The sequence below is a fragment of the Carcharodon carcharias genome, chromosome 1 (assembly GCF_017639515.1).
Source record: "Carcharodon carcharias isolate sCarCar2 chromosome 1, sCarCar2.pri, whole genome shotgun sequence".
NCBI lineage: Eukaryota > Metazoa > Chordata > Chondrichthyes > Lamniformes > Lamnidae > Carcharodon > Carcharodon carcharias.
The window spans coordinates 2,253,972-2,271,226 of record NC_054467.1 but is presented as its reverse complement, the minus strand read 5'-3'; the positions used below and the strand labels follow the sequence as shown (position 1 = coordinate 2,271,226).

Here is a 17,255-nt window from a genome sequence, read left to right as displayed (position 1 = left end):
AGGCTTCAACAGCATTTTCTCACCCACTTCTCTCGATTCCCTGAGAAACCAAAAATCTGACAGCATCTGTGGAGAGTTTATGCTTCAGGTCTGTTAGGATCCTAGGCCAAACCCCCAAGTTTTTGGTAAGATTCAATTAGAAACCAATAATGTTTTGTTTAAAGTAGACAAAGTTTGAGTTTTAAGACACTTGTTCAGTGAATAAAGCTACAAGATTCCATGGGTATTGAACAAACAAAAATAAACTTTACTAAACAAGGCCAGAAAGATAAAACTATTTACAATATCTATCTAATACATTCAGGGTTAATATGAGGTACATGTGAAATAACAAGCAAATTGTGGTCAGACACACCACACTGCATAATAAATGACATGTGACCCAGACAGAGTCCACAGATTCCTCAACAGCCTATCCACAGTAACACCAATGTCATGAAACTCTGTCTTTCTCACGAGGGATTCCAGTCTTCACCTTCAAAGATCTAACCTGGGCATTCTCTCCAAAAGCCGCTCCAACTTGAACGGTATCAGCAGCAGCCCATCTCACAGGGTTTCAAATTCATCTCCCGAGATTCCATTCCCCTGGATTCCAAGTCTGCATTCAAACACCAATTCACAAGTGCAACTTCAGATCTTCAACTGCATCAAGCAGAACACGGCTGCTCCCCAGGGGAACCTTTTCCCCAGTGGTCCACAGTGTGGAGTCACCAACCTTCAGCTGCCTTCTTCACTTAAAGCCTGCTCTCTGTAGTCCTTTTCTTGTTTGGAGCCTGTTTCTCTGCTCCCCTCTTTTTAATTGAACTGGGACCGTTTCCTTCCCTGTCCTTTCTCAGGACTCTTCCTTTGGGACATCTCCCTGTCACCTGCCTGGGACACTTGTCTGTTATGGCTTCCCACTCATGGTCACACAACCCGGGTTTTCGAGCAGTTTTTTTCCTTCTTGTACAGGCGTGCGGGGCCCAAAGAATGTAAAAATTGATGAACTGTGCATTTGCAGTCAGCCCCTAGTCTGCGCATGTGCAAAATCTCTGAGATCTGTTGGAAATTGAAGTTCCCCAACCTCCTCTCTCAGCAAGGTAAATATAGTTTTCATAACAGGTCAATGACCTTTCATCAGAATTGGAAACGTTCAACGTGCAACAGGTTTTGAGCAGGGAAAGGAGAGGGAAGGACACAAAGGAAGGTCTGTGATAGTGTGGAAACTGGAGAGAGAAAGGACAAAAGGGTTCATGGTGCAAGACAAAAGGGAGTGGTAAAGGGATAAGGAAAGAAACAAAAGATGTGTCTAGAGGAGGTGTAAATTGCAGAATGCTGATTTGTTGACATCTGAATGTAAAGTCAAGGAAATAAGTGAGAAACAAGAGGAAAAAACCAAACCAGCAAAGAAGCACAAAACTAAATGGGGCAGAGGTTATGATCTAACATTGTTGAACTCATTGAATCCCGAAGACTGTAAAGAGCTGACTTGAAAGGTGAGGTACGGTGTCTTGAGCTTGTGTTGAGCTCATTGTAACACTGTAGCAGGTCAAGGACAGAGACGTCAGAGTGAGAGCAAGGTGAAGAATTGAATTGACAGGTGATCAGAAATTCCAGGTCATGCTTGCGGACTGAATGGAGATGTTCAACAAAGTGGTCACCCGGTCTGCACTTGATCAAGGAAAATAAAATGTCGTGGTATAGCGGGTAAGACATTGGCATGGATAGAAGATTGGCTGTCTAACAGGAAGTAGAGAGTAGTCATAAATGTGTCTTCAGGTTGGGAAGATGTAACGAGTGGTGTGCCAGAGGGATCAGTGCTGGGGCCTCAACTGTTTACAATTTATATAAATGACTTGGATGAACGGATAGATGGGATGGTTGCCAAATTTGCTGATGACACAAAGATAGGTAGGATAGTGAGTTGTGAAGGGGACTTAAGGCGGCTACAAACAGATAGGTTAAGAGAGAAAGATCTGACAAATGGAGTATAATGTGGGAAAATGTGAAATTGTCCATTTTGGAAGGAACAATAAAAGAGACATATTATCTAAATGGTGAATGATCGCAGAGCTCTGAGATACAGAAGGATCTGGGTGTCTTAGTGCATGAATCGCAATAGGCTAGTATGCAGTTGCAGCAGGTAATTGGGAAAGCTAATAGAATGTTATCATTTATTGTGAGGGGAATTGAATACAAAAGTAGGGAGGTTATACTTCAGTTATACAGAGCACTGGTGAGACTACATCTGGAGTATTGTGTACAGTATTGATCGCCTTATTTAAGAAAGGATGTAAACGCGATCAAAGCAGTTCAGAGAAGGTTTACCAGACTAAAACCAGGAATCCAAAAAAAAAACAAAAACAGAATTACCTGGAAAAACTCAGCAGGTCTGGCAGCATCGGCGGAGAAGAAAAGAGTTGACGTTTCGAGTCCTCATGACCCTTCGACAGAACTTGAGTTCGAGTCCAAGAAAGAGTTGAAATATAAGCTGGTTTAAGGTGTGTGTGTGGGGGGCGGAGAGAGATAGAGAGAGAGAGGTGGAGTGGGGGTGTGGTTGTAGGGACAAACAAGCAGTGATAGAAGCAGATCATCAAAAGATGTCAACAACAATAATACAAAAGAACACATAGGTGTTAAAGTTAAAGATGGTGATATTATCTAAACGAATGTGCTAAATTAAGAATGGATGGTAGGGCACTCAAGGTATAGCTCTAGTGGGGGTGGGGAGAGCATAAAAGATGTAAAAAAATAAATAAATAAATAAATATTTTTTTTCTTTTTCTCTTTTTATAATGGAAATAGGTGGGAAAAGGAAAATCTATATAATTTATTGGAAAGAAAAGAAAAGGAAGGGGAAACAGAAAGGGGGTGGGGATGGGGGAGGGAGCTCATGACCTAAAGTTGTTGAATTCAATATTCAGTCCGGATGGCTGTAAAGTCCCTAGTCGGAAGATGAGGTGTTGTTCCTCCAGTTTGCGTTGGGCTTCGCTGGAACAATGCAGCAAGCCAAGGACAGACATGTGGGCAAGAGAGCAGGGTGGAGTGTTAAAATGGCAAGCGACAGGGAGGTTTGGGTCATTCTTGCGGACAGACCGCAGGTGTTCTGCAAAGCGGTCGCCCAGTTTACGTTTGGTCTCTCCAATGTAGAGGAGACCACATTGGGAGCAACGAATGCAGTAGACTAAGTTGGGGGAAATGCAAGTGAAATGCTGCTTCACTTGAAAGGAGTGTTTGGGTCCTTGGACGGTGAGGAGAGAGGAAGTGAAGGGGCAGGTATTGCATCTTTTGCATGGGCATGGGGTGGTGCCATAGGAGGGGGTTGAGGAGTAGGGGGTGATGGAGGAGTGGACCAGGGTGTCCCGGAGGGAGCGATCCCTACGGAATGCCGATAGGGGGGGTGAAGGGAAGATGTGTTTGGTGGTGGCATCATGCTGGAGTTGGCGGAAATGGCGGAGGATGATCCTTTGAGTGCGGAGGCTGGTGGGGTGATAAGTGAGGACAAGGGGGACCCTATCATGTTTCTGGGAGGGAGGAGAAGGCGTGAGGGCGGATGCGCGGGAGATGGGCCGGACACGGTTGAGGGCCCTGTCAACGACCGTGGGTGGAAAACCTCGGTTAAGGAAGAAGGAGGACGTGTCAGAGGAACTGTTTTTGAAGGTAGCAACATCGGAACAGATGCGACGGAGGCGAAGGAACTGAGAGAATGGGATGGAGTCCTTACAGGAAGCAGGGTGTGAGGAGCTGTAGTCGAGATAGCTGTGGGAGTCGGTGGGTTTGTAATGGATATTGGTGGACAGTCTATCACCAGACATTGAGACAGAGAGGTCAAGGAAGGGAAGGGAAGTGTCAGAGTTGGACCACGTGAAAATGATGGAGGGGTGGAGATTGGAAGCAAAATTAATAAATTTTTCCAAGTCCCGACGAGAGCATGAAGCGGCACCGAAGTAATCATCGATGTACCGGAGAAAGAGTTGTGGAAAGGGGCCTGAGTAGGACTGGAACAAGGAATGTTCCACATACCCCATAAAGAGACAGGCATAGCTGGGGCCCATGCGGGTACCCATAGCCACATCTTTTATTTGGAGGAAGTGAGAGGAGTTGAAGGAGAAATTGTTCAGCGAGAGAACAAGTTCAGCCAGACGGAGGAGAGTAGTGGTGGATGGGGATTGTTCGGGCCTCTGTTCGAGGAAGAAGCTAAGGGCCCTCAGACCATCCTGGTGGGGGATGGAGGTGTAGAGGGATTGGACGTCCATGGTGAAGAGGAAGTGGTTGGGGCCAGGGAACTGGAAATTGTTGATGTGACGTAAGGTGTCAGAGGAATCACGGATGTAGGTGGGAAGGGACTGGACAAGGGGAGAGAGAAGGGAGTCAAGATAACGAGAGATGAGTTCTGTGGGGCAGGAGCAAGCTGAGACGATCGGTCTAACGGGGCAGTTCTGTTTGTGGATTTTGGGTAGGAGATAGAAGCGGGCCGTCCGAGGTTGGGCGACTATCAGGTTGGAAGCTGTGGGAGGGAGATCCCCAGAGGAGATGAGGTCAGTGACAGTCCTGGAAACAATGGCTTGATGTTCAGTGGTGGGGTCATGGTCCAGGGAGAGGTAGGAGGAAGCATCTGCGAGTTGACGCTCAGCCTCCGTGAGGTAGAGTTCAGTGCGCCAGACAACAACAGCACCATCCTTGTCAGCGGGTTTGATGACAATGTCAGGGTTGGACCTGAGAGAATGGAGTGCAGTAAGTTCAGAGAGAGACAGGTTAGAATGGGTGAGAGGAGCAGAGAAATTGAGACGACTAATGTCGCGCCAACAGTTCTCAATGAAAAGATCAAGAGAAGGTAAGAATCCAGAGGGAGGGGTCCAAGTGGAGGGAGAATATTGGAGATGGGTAAAAGGATCCGTTGAACTGGGAGAGGACTCCTGCCGAAAGAAGTGAGCCCGGAGACGAAGACGGCGGAAGAAGAGTTCAGCATCATGCCGAGCCCGAAATTCATTGAGGTGAGGGCGTAAGGGTATGAAACTAAGTCCTTTGCTGAGCACTGAACGTTCAGCATCGGAGAGGGGAAGGTCAGGGGGTATAGTGAATACACGGCTGGGGCTGGGATTGGAAGATGGGGTGGGGACGGAGGGACAGGCAGGGATGGAGGGTCCTAGATGGGTGTTGGTGTCGATGAGTTGTTGCAGCTTGCGTTCCTTAGCACTTGAGAGAAAGAGAAAAAGTTTCTTGTTGAGGCGTCGGATGAGCCGAAGGATAAAATGAAACTGGGGGCACGCGCAGCTTTGAAAAAGGGTACAGCGGTGCTGCTGGAGGGAGAGGTCGAGTGTGTTCATATGGCGGCGCATGGCACTGAGTGTGGATTTCAGAATGTGACGGGAACAGCAGTCCGAGAAACGTTTTATGTCCCGGAGATACCTGTAATCCTGGGTGGGTTCGAAACATGAGGGGTGGAATTTCAGTTGAAATCCACGTGGGGTAAGTCGGAGATGAAAACAGTCACTGAGAAAGGAGATGTGGCTGTGAAAGTGGGTTTTAGTAAACACCTTGTCAAACACCAGGAGGGAAATGGAAAGCAAGGATGGTGAGCTCCGCCCCCCACACACACACCTTAAACCAGCTTATATTTCAACTCTTTCTTGGACTCGAACTCAAGTTCTGTCGAAGAGTCATGAGGACTCGAAATGTCAACTCTTTTCTTCTCCGCCGATGCTGCCAGACCTGCTGAGTTTTTCCAGGTAATTATGTTTTTGTTTTTGTTTTGGATTTCCAGCATCCGCAGTTTTTTTGTTTTTATCTCTGTGTTTAATTGACTGCCACTGCTCTTCAAGAAATGCCTACCTCCTTGAAGAAGTTCTGTTCCTCTCTGCGACAAGATTTCCGTATCTCTCTTTTGCCCTGCTCACCTTCATTGCTTTCCATTTCTCTCCTGGTGTTTGACAAGGTGTTTACTAAAACCCACTTTCACAGCCACATCTCCTTTCTCAGTGACTGTCTCCATCTCCGACTAACCCCACGTGGATTTCAACTGAAATTCCACCCCTCATGTTTTGAACCCACCCAGGATTACAGGTATCTCCGGGACATAAAACGTTTCTCGGACTGCTGTTCCCGTCACATTCTGAAATCCACACTCAGTGCCATGCGCCGCCATATGAACACACTCGACCTCTCCCTCCAGCAGCACCGCTGTACCCTTTTTCAAAGCTGCGCATGCCCCCAGTTTCATTTTATTCTTCGTCTCATCCGACGCCTCAACAAGAAACTTTTTCTCTTTCTCTCAAGTGCTAAGGAACGCAAGCTGCAACAACTCATCGACACCAACACCCATCTAGGACCCTCCACCCCTGCCCGTCCCTCCGTCCCCACCCTTTCTTCCAATCCCAACCCCAGCCGTGTATTCACTATACGCCCTGACCTTCCCCTCTCCGATGCTGAATGTTCAGTGCTCAGCAAAGGACTTAGTTTCATACCCTTACGCCCTCACCTCAATAAATTTCGGGCTCGGCATGATGCTGAACTCTTCTTCCGCCGTCTTCGTCTCCGGGCTCACTTCTTTGGGCAGGAGTCCTCTCCCAGTTCAACGGATCCTTTTACCCATCTCCAATATTCTCCCTCCACCTGGACCCCTCCCTCTGGATTCTTACCTTCTCTTGATCTTTTCATTGAGAACTGTCGGCGCGACATTAGTCATCTCAATTTCTCTGCTCCTCTCACCCATTCTAACCTGTCTCTCTCTGAACTTACTGCACTCCATTCTCTCAGGTCCAACCCTGACATTGTCATCAAACCCGCTGACAAGGGTGATGCTGTTGTTGTCTGGCGCACTGACCTCAACTCGCAGACGCTTCCTCCTACCTCTCCCTGGACCATGACCCCACCACTGAACATCAAGCCATTGTTTCCAGGACTGTCACTGACCTCATCTTCTCTGGGGATCTCCCTCCCACAGCTTCCAACCTGATAGTCGCCCAACCTCGGACGGCCCGCTTCTATCTCCTACCCAAAAACAACAAACAGAACTGCCCCGGTAGACTGATCGTCTCAGCTTGCTCCTGCCCCACAGAACTCATCTCTCATTATCTTGACTCCCTTCTCTCTCCCCTTGTCCAGTCCCTTCCCACCTACATCCGTGATTCCTCTGACACCTTACGCCACATCAACAATTTCCAGTTCCCTGGCCCCAACCACTTCCTCTTCACCATGGACGTCCAATCCCTCTACACCTCCATCCCCCACCAGGATGGTCTGAGGGCCCTTAGCTTCTTCCTCGAACAGAGGCCCGAACAATCCCCATCCACCACTACTCTCCTCCGTCTGGCTGAACTTGTTCTCACGCTGAACAATTTCTCCTTCAACTCCTCTCACTTCCTCCAAATAAAAGATGTGGCTATGGGTACCCGCATGGGCCCCAGCTATGCCTGTCTCTTTATGGGGTATGTGGAACATTCCTTGTTCCAGTCCTACTCCGGCCCCTTTCCACAACTCTTTCTCCGGTACATCGATGATTACTTCGGTGCCGCTTCATGCTCTCGTCGGGACTTGGAAAAATTTATTAATTTTGCTTCCAATCTCCACCCCTCCATCATTTTCACGTGGTCCATCTCTGACACTTCCCTTCCCTTCCTTGACCTCTCTGTCTCAATCTCTGATGATAGACTGTCCACCAATATCCATTACAAACCCACCGACTCCCACAGCTATCTCGACTACAGCTCCTCACACCCCGCTTCCTGTAAGGACTCCATCCCATTCTCTCAGTTCCTTCGCCTCCGTCGCATCTGTTCCGATGATGCTACCTTCAAAAACAGTTCCTCTGACACGTCCTCCTTCTTCCTTAACCGAGGTTTTCCACCCACGGTCCTTGACAGGGCATTCAACCATGTCCGGCCCATCTCCCGCGCATCCACCCTCACTCCTTCTCCTCCCTCCCAGAAACATGATAGGGTCCCCCTTGTCCTCACTTATCACCCCACCAGCCTCCGCACTCAAAGGATCATCCTCCGCCATTTCCGCCAACTCCAGCATGATGCCACCACCAAACACATCTTCCCTTCACCCCCCCTATCGGCATTCCGTAGGGATCGCTCCCTCCGGGACACCCTGGTCCACTCCTCCATTACCCCCTACTCCTCAACCCCCTCCTATGGCACCACCCCATGCCCATGCAAAAGATGCAATACCTGCCCCTTCACTTCCTCTCTCCTCACCGTCCAAGGACCCAAACACTCCTTTCAAGTGAAGCAGCATTTCACTTGCATTTCCCCCAACTTAGTCTACTGCATTCGTTGCTCCCAATGTGGTCTCCTCTACATTGGAGAGACCAAACGTAAACTGGGCGACCGCTTTGCAGAACACCTGCGGTCTGTCCGCAAGAATGACCCAAACCTCCCTGTCGCTTGCCATTTTAACACTCCACCCTGCTCTCTTGCCCACATGTCTGTCCTTGGCTTGCTGCATTGTTCCAACGAAGCCCAACGCAAACTGGAGGAACAACACCTCATCTTCCGACTAGGCACTTCACAGCCATCCGGACTGAATATTGAATTCAACAACTTTAGGTCATGAGCTCCCTTCCCCATCCCCACCCCCTTTCTGTTTCCCCCTTCCCTTTTCTTTTTTTTCCAATAAATTATATAGATTTTCCTTTTCCCACCTATTTCCATTATAAAAAGAGAAAAAGAAAAAAAAAATTATTTATTTATTTTTTTACATCTTTTATGCTCTCCCCACCCCCACTAGAGCTATACCTTGAGTGCCCTACCATCCATTCTTAATTTAGCACATTCGTTTAGATAATATCACCAACTTTAACTTTAACACCAATGTGTTCTTTTGTATTATTGTTGTTGACTTCTTTTGATGATCTGCTTCTATCACTGCTTGTTTGTCCCTACAACCACACCCCCACTCCACCTCTCTCTCCACCCCCCACACACACACCTTAAACCAGCTTATATTTCAACTCTTTCTTGGACTCGAACTCAAGTTCTGTCGAAGGGTCATGAGGACTCGAAACGTCAACTCTTTTCTTCTCCACCGATGCTGCCAGACCTGCTGAGTTTTTCCAGGTAATTCTGTTTTTGTTTTGGATTTCCAGCATCCGCAGTTTTTTTGTTTTTGTTTTTAATACCAGGAATCGGTGGGTTGTCTTATGAGGAAAAGCTGGACAGGTTAGGCTTATATCTGCTGGAGTTTAGAAGAGTAAGAGTTGACTTGATTGAAACACATAAGATCCTGAGGGGTCTTGACAGGGTGGATGTGGAGAGGATGTTTCCTCTTGTGGGAGAATCTAGAACTGGGGGGTCATTGTTTAAAAATAAAGGGTCGCCCATTTAAAATGGAGATGAGGAGAATTTTTTTCTCTGAGGGCCATGAGTCTTTGGAACTCTCTTCCTGTAAAGGTGGTGGAAGCAGAGTCTTTGAATATTTTTAAAGCAGAGGTGGATAAATTCTTCGTAAGCAAGGGAGTGATAGGTTATCGGCGGTAGGTGGGATGCAGATTTGAGGTTACTATCAGATCAGCCATGATCTTTTTAAATGGTGGAGGAGGTTCAAGGGGCCCAATGGCCTACTGCTCCTTGTTCTTATGACCACATTGTGAGCAGCGAATACATTATACTAAAATAGAACAGCTATTAGGACCCCTATGTTACCATGTTCTGATCTACACCCGTTAATTGTTATTATTGAGCAACCACAACACTGACCTAAAGAAAGAAAGACATTAATTTCTGTGGGACCTTTCACCATTTCAGCATGCCCCAAGGTACTTTACCGTCAGTGTGGTAATTGTAATATAGGAAACACGACAGCTAATTAGAGCACAGCAAGCACCCACAAACAGAAATGTGATATTGCGCAGATAATGTATTTTTATGGTGTTGGGTTGAGAGATGAGTGTTGGTCAGAACACCAAGAGGCAACTCCCTAGCTCTTCTTAGAAACAGTGGCCAAGGAATCTTTTACATCCACCTGAGAGAGCAGACAGCGCCTTAGTTTTACATCTCAATGGAAAGGCAGCAGATCAGTCACTGCAGTGCTCCCTCGATACTGACCCTCCGACCCTGCTGTGCTCCCTCGATACTGCACCTCCAACACTGCTGCGCTCCCTCGATACTGAACCTCTGACACTGCTGCGGTCCCTCGGTACTGAACCTCAGACACTGTGGTGCTCCCTCGGTACTGAACCTTGGACACTGCGGTGCTCCCTTGATACTGACCCTCGGACACTGCGGCGCCCCCTTGGTCCTGACCCTCGGACACTACGGCGCCCCCTTGGTCCTGACCCTCGGACACTGCAGCGCCCCCTTGGTCCTGACCCTCGGACACTGCTTCGCTCCCTGGGCCCTGACCCTCGGACACTGCTTTGCATGCTGGGTGCTGACACTGCGGCGCTCCCTGGGTGCTGACCCTCCGACACTGTGGCGCCACCTGGGTCCTGATCCTCCGACACGGCGGCGCATCCTCGGTACTGACCCTCCGACACTGCGGCGCTCCTTGGGTCCTGACCCTCCGACACTGCGGCGCTCCCTGGGTCCTGACCCTCCGGCACTCCCTTGGTACTGACCCTCCGACACTGCGGCGCTCTCTGGGTTCTGACCCTCCGACACTCCCTTGGTACTGACCCTCCGACACTGCGGCGCTCTCTGGGTACTGACCCTCCGACTGGTGCTATCTAGTGGCTGAATATTCTATCTATGAAGAGAGTATGTTAAAAGGCTCACTACAATGAGAGCTTGTTTAGGGAGAAACCTTGAAATATATTGTTGTGAACTGTTTCCTGATCATGTTTAGCATTCTTCCACTATGCTGACTCTTCTGCTCACTCTATCTCTCTCTTTCTCTGAACTAGGGCCCACTCAACAGCAAGCAGACCTCGTAGGAGAACTGTCCTCAGATGAGGCCAATATTCCTGAAGATGAAAGATCAGGTACTCTCCCTCTGCCAGGTTCTAACTCAGATCCTGGCATTCTTCTTGGGATAGGTAGAAAACTAGAGAGGTCTACACATGGGAAAGAACCAGTGTTTGTGGGCAGAGGCAATGCAGGGTTTGAGGGTGGTGGGGGCGCGTGAATCTTGTTGAATGAGCAAAATGTCATATAGGAATAGATGGAATTAATCTCTGCTGGGTGGTCTCCCATCTTGACCTTTCTTTAAACTTCCCTTCATCTCAAACTCTGCTGCCTGTATTCTGACTTGCACCAAGTCACCCATTACTGTGTTCACCGGCCTACACTGACTTTGAATCCACCCATGCCTTAAATTTAGAATTCTCATCCTTCTTTTCAGATCCATTCATGCCTTCATAGCCTCCCTATGTAATCTCCTCCAGCCTAACAATCTCCATGATCTCTGTGCTTTGTCCAGTTTTGGCCTCTTGTGCATCTCCAATTTTAATTGCTCCACCATTAGCGGCTGTGTCATCAGTTACTGGGGCCCCAAGTTATGTCATTCCCTCCCTAATCCTACCCTTCTCTCGAACCCCTCACTCCTCCTTTAAGACACTCCTTAAAAACCTATCTCTTTCACCAAATTTTTGGTCATCAGTCCTAATATGTGGCTCAGTGTCAAATTTTATTTGATAATTGTTCCTGTGAAGGACCTTAGGGAGTTTTGCTACATTAAAGGTGCTATATAAATGTAAGTTTTAGTTGATATGTTACGACAGTTATGTACTGGCTTCTTCCAGAATGTCTGCACAGATGCCACCTACCCCTTCAATCAGGGTGTCATGTGGGCCGGATGGCTTAATTAGCAGCCATGTGACAGCACCCTGCAGCTAGAACTTCACTGGTTCAGGTCACTGACTGTCTGCATTTCTACATGGGGCGATCAGCTTTCCAGCAGTCACCTGAGACCACAAGGGTAGGACCGTGTAGCAGTGTCAGCAAATCTTCTTTAAAAGAAAGTCCCAAGGGCTGATTACATGGGTGAGAAATGAAAAGAAGGCGATGAACGGGCTGGATTTTCCATTAAGGATAATGGTGAGGATAAAAGTGCTCATTACTATGGAAGAGTAAATTAGACAGGAAGCTCTGACGAGTGCACATATGCAGTTAGATGTGGGAGTGAGAGAGTTGTTGTCCGAGATGCCCCTTTCTCCTCCCCAAGGTTCTCTGCACTAGTATCTCACCGATAGGCTTGGCATTGAAATGAATGATGTGAGATTATGGCACTTGCTCATTCAATACCTACTAAACTTGTCAGAAAAACTTTGGGCTTGCCAATTTAGTTTAAATGCTCTTTTAACAACATGATGAGTCTTAATTACTGCAAAACAATCTCGTTGGCAGAAATTTAATTTTCACAAGTGTGGAGCATCATTCCTTGAGATTTTAATTATTATTGATATTTTTTGCCTCTTTTTATTGATTTCTTAAATCCATCTTTCATTCCCCCTCTCTATTTTGCCTTCTATTCATGATTTAAATTAAATGTTCTAACTCCCTGTTTTAGACTCTGTGCTGTGCATTAATGATTCTTCAGTTTGATTGGTTAAGAAACATATTAACTTGTCTTGTTCACAGAGATCCCAGATTCCCTCCAAAGCGCACTATGCTGTTTGTAATGGTTAGAAAACAGCAAGTTCCAGTGCAGAAACCCTTAGAAAGTTCATGGACAAGTGTCATGAACAGTTGATGTTGTTCAGTCATTGCTGATTGCAAAATCTGACTCATTGTGCCAGGGGTTAAATTAATTGTCTTTATGGCCCTTAGGATTTTGATGTGCAGTTCCTGAGTTTGTGTTAGAGTGTGGCTGATGTAGAAATTGTCCAAATGGTTTGAACATCTTCAATTCAGGATGAAGAGATTGATGAAGAATGTATCAAGGATGTTATGCCGAGTAACTTCTTTGTATGTTCTCAGGGCAGGGAGTGGAATATTGCTGAGGAGAAAAGAAAGCAATGTTTTTTATTTGAAAATAATAATGGAAACTTTTCCGTGTATGACAGTGCAATGACACTGTTGGAATCATTAAGCAGAAATGCTCCTAACATGGGGTCCTGGCTAACAGGAGCACCAACAGGAGAGCAATGTGTGGAAGTTCATGCATTTAATTCTTGGTGTTCAAATAATCCACTCGGATGCTCCAACCTCCAACCCAGAACCACACAGCCTGTCAAGTGAGACTCCACGCTAGCAGTAGAGCCTCAGGTATTGTGAAGTTCCACACATCTGTACTGACAGTACTCTGCATTCTTTTTATACATTTAGATTCATTCATAGAGCCTAGTGCCATTGATTGTCAGCAGGACGTGAATCTGAGTGAAGATCCAATCGGAGAGTCTGATATCTATGATACTGTTACAGTACCTATGTTGGCGATACCCAATCGAATACAGTGTAAAGTAGGTATTTTTCTCTTGTATTTTATATCCTTCCTAATCGCTGCATCATTGGTGGCCATGCCTTCAGCTGCCTGGGCCCTAAGCTCTGGAATTCCCTGCCTAAACCTTTCTACCTTTCTCCTCCTTTAAGATGCTCCTTAAAACTTTCCTGTTCTAATATCCCCTTATGGGGCTTTGTGCCAGTTGTTTTTGGTTATTTTCTGTGAAGCGTATTGGGACATTTTCTTTGTAAAAGGCATTCTATAAATGTATATTGTTGTTGCTGGGCTTCTAGATTACTGGTCCAATGACATTACCATTACTCCACCACATGATTTAATCAAACAATTCACTATATCAGAATTAATATAAATCTCTCCAAATGTTCAGCCTGTGGTTTGTAATCTGTTCACCTTCTTTACTACATAGAATCCCGGTGAGATATACATGCTGCTGAAAGATGGCCTATCATTCGGTGAAAATCCAGAGATTGAATTTCTTACTGTCACCGAGAAAGTGAGGGTTCAACCAACTATTTGGAATAGCCAAACGCTTTGTGTAGAAGCTCTTGGTAAGAAGCAAATCTCACTCCCACACAAGTTATTGATTGGCTGCAAAGAGATATCCTGAGAATGTTATCAATGCTCAAGTAAAATTCTGTTAAGAGTTTCTGAAGTTAATTCTCTGAGAATTTCATACAACTACTCGACATTGCGATTTGGGCTGCAAGTGATTTCAAAGCCTAATTTCACCCTAGGCTAATTTGGTTTAATGATTAATTATTGCCAGTTCTGGGCACTACATATTAGGAAGGATGTCAGGGCCTTGGAGAGGGTGGAGAGGGGATTTGTTCGAATGGTACCAGGAATGAGGGACTTCAGTTAATATGGAGAGACTGGAGGAGCTGGGATTGTTCTCCTTAGAGCAGAGAAGTTTTTCTGATAATTTGATAGAGGTGTTCAAAATCATGAATGGTTTTGATTGGGTGAAACTGTTCCACTGGTAGGAACATAGACTAAAGATAATTGGTGAAAATAGCAGCAGGGAGATGAGGAAAATTTATTTTACCCAGTTTATTGTTATGCTCTGGAATGCACGGGATAACTGTCTGAAGGGAATAAGTTTACAGGGCTATGGGCAAAGAGCAGAGGGAGTGAGATTAATTGAACTGCTCTTTCAAAGAGCCAGCACATGCTTGATGGGTCAAATGGCCTCCATCTGTGCTGAGTTCCATGAATCTAATGCGATCCCATTTGGTAAACCCAGGTTGGATCTACCTGAAAACCTGGAACACAGTTAAACTGTATTTCATCAGAGAACTGGGTGCAGGATATATTCCCTGCTTCTTCTGCCTACATCGTGCTGTTATTACACCTGCAAATACAATGTGCAATGTTCACAGAATGTGGTCTCATAAATAGTAAACAGTATGAGTGATGAATCAACCTTTGACAATTGTTTGTTGAGGGAGGATTGTTAACCAGGACACTGGGATAGCTTCCTGCTCTAAATCAAAATGTGCTAAGGGATTTTTAGTGGGCAGCTGTTTATCTGAGTGTTAGCACCTCTGACAATGTGACGCTCCCTCAACGTTGTAAAGGAGCGTCCGCTTACACTGTGTGCCCAAGTACTGGCCTGTGGATTGAATGTTCTGAATCAGGATGTCACCAGCTACTCCAAGCTGACACAACAAAGTTGGTTTGTGAGATGTCAGGAGTCCCAATTATGAGCCATAATTTTCTGCCAAAATAATTGAGACTAATAATGCTCACCGTTAATGATGCCTAAATGCCACAGCAACTACAGGCAAGGGGCAGAAGCATGGTTAAAAGAGGAAATGCAAAAGCTGTACAATTTGCCATGCCCTGCCATTAGTTTTTTGAAAACAGCATCTCACTGTCCAGCTCATCTTTTCATAAGCAATGAATGGTGCATCGTTACTGTATTTGCGAGTTAGATATAAACTAAACTCACCAGACAATGTTAATTCTATAATAAGTGTTAATTATTACCAGTTGGAGACTCTGACACAACAACAATTACTTATATTTATATGGCAGAACATAAACTATTACAAGTGTGGGGTCTCATTCCTGCAGATTTTAATTGTTATTGTTGATTTTAAAATTACAGATTCATAGATCAAATTTGACATCAATCCATGTAAGGCGATGTTAGGACAGGTGACCAGGAGCTTCATCAAGGAGTGTCTTGATGGAGAAAAGTGAGGTAGCGAGGCAGAGATTTAGGGAGGGGATTCCAGAGCTTGGGGTTCAGGCAGCTGAAGGCACTGCTACCAATGGTGGAGTGATTAAAATAGGGAATGCGCTAGAGGCCAGAATTGGAGGAGGAACATTTAAAAACAGATAGGAAGTGGAGCTGTAAAATTAACAAGCATGCATGCTGCTGACTTGTGATAAATGTTGACCATCTCAGGTGGTAGTTATGCTAATGTTTGACCCATTTATTTTAACTGGGTTAAGCAGTTTTACTGTAATGCTGTGAAGCCTCCGGGATACTAAAGTTTGTTCTTCTCAACAAGTGTTAGAGAAGCTGACCTACCTACAGTCAATCCCTGTTGCCTGGTTTTAGACTGAAGGGTTACAACATCTCAAACTGTGGTCATAGCGAGTGAGACTTCCCACCAGCAGTGTGACCCCACAGAATCCTCACTTCGAGCCAAAATAATCAAAACGACTGAGGTTTCCACTTCCATTGAATATGGTGATCACTTTCAAAGAGGCCAGTGGAGGAATTGAATGAAAAGCACAGAAGGAGACCATTTGTCCCCATCATGCCTGTGCTGATGGTTTGAAAGAGCAATCCAATTAGTCCCACTGCCTTGCTCTTTGTCCATAGCCCCTTAAATCTTCCCCCTTCAAGTTTCTGCAATTTTAAGCACCTCTACTAAATTTTGGACATTAGAATTTGTAGAGATACTCTCTTTGTTTAGACTTAGATCTTTTCTGGAATTTTTTTTCTTGAAATTGTACCACTGAAATCCCCAACTCTGATGGAATAGCTCAGGGTTCGGCCAAGGGTTAACTAGGGCTCAGTTTAAACTTGAGTTGTATCATTGATGGAGCCTCAAACTGGCCCCATACAAAACCATTGACATGGAAAAGGTGCTGGTCTGGGTGTCAGGAGACCAGTCAGGAGAAGATGTCTCACTGGGTGGAATTCAGATCAGGGGGTTGTCAAGGTCAGGGAAGTGGGCTAACACTGAAGGTGAAGGTACTGTAAGTGTCCATTTTAAGTCGCCCCATTTAAAGTCATTCCCAATTAACGTTGGTCAGTTAATGGACCCCTATTCTCATTTAACATTGGGACTTTCATTTTACAGTTGTTTCCTGCCGGGTCTGATGTAAGGTCATCATAATGGAGCAGCCTCTCCCCTCCTCCTCGCAGCCCCTCCCACTCGCTGACCCTCCCTCTCTCCCAACATCCTGGGAGAGAGTGGGGTTCAGGGAGCAGGATGTGTGACGAGGTGGAGGGTCAGCAAGTAGCTTTGGTGGCAACTGGTAGGATTGGTGAGTTGGAGAGACAGTGAGCCAGAGGTATCAATTGCACATAACTTCTATTTTGTCTCTGATGTTGGAGTTGATAGGTGAGCAAACACTGGCCCTGGTGACCTGACCATAACCTGATGTAAGGTTGCTAGGTGAAGCAAATGCTGTACCAATTGTAGTCCGACTGCTATGAGCAGCGTGGACATTGAGGGCTGATGTCACTTCCCACTGGTCTCGTCCCTGTGATTCCGACACTATAACCCTCTTGTTAACATGGGTGACAGGCCATGTGGGTTATTACGATGCACCTCAGAAAACTGCAGCTGTCAGAGCTATGAGACTAGTGCTGCAATCCTGCACACCACCATTTGGCAGCATAAGAATCACCAAGAAATTCTGCAACCAATTTTAATTAGTAGCAGTTTGCACATATAATGTGATTCATG

At 46.1% G+C, this 17,255-nt stretch overlaps 1 protein-coding gene across 6 annotated transcripts in view; it reads left to right on the top strand.

Annotated features, from left to right (window-relative positions):
• Positions 1 to 17,255, top strand: part of LOC121284387 (B-cell scaffold protein with ankyrin repeats-like) — a 252,263-nt gene that overhangs the window by 22,387 nt on the left and 212,621 nt on the right. For 5 of the 6 annotated variants that reach the window (XM_041199838.1, XM_041199831.1, XM_041199822.1 and 2 more), the window contains exons 3-5: positions 10,826 to 10,903; positions 13,188 to 13,321; positions 13,730 to 13,871. In XM_041199838.1, coding sequence (XP_041055772.1) covers positions 10,826 to 10,903; positions 13,188 to 13,321; positions 13,730 to 13,871 — 354 coding nt within the window. The remainder of the gene's footprint in view (positions 1 to 10,825; positions 10,904 to 13,187; positions 13,322 to 13,729; positions 13,872 to 17,255) is intronic. The other variant, XM_041199859.1, reaches the window with a different exon arrangement.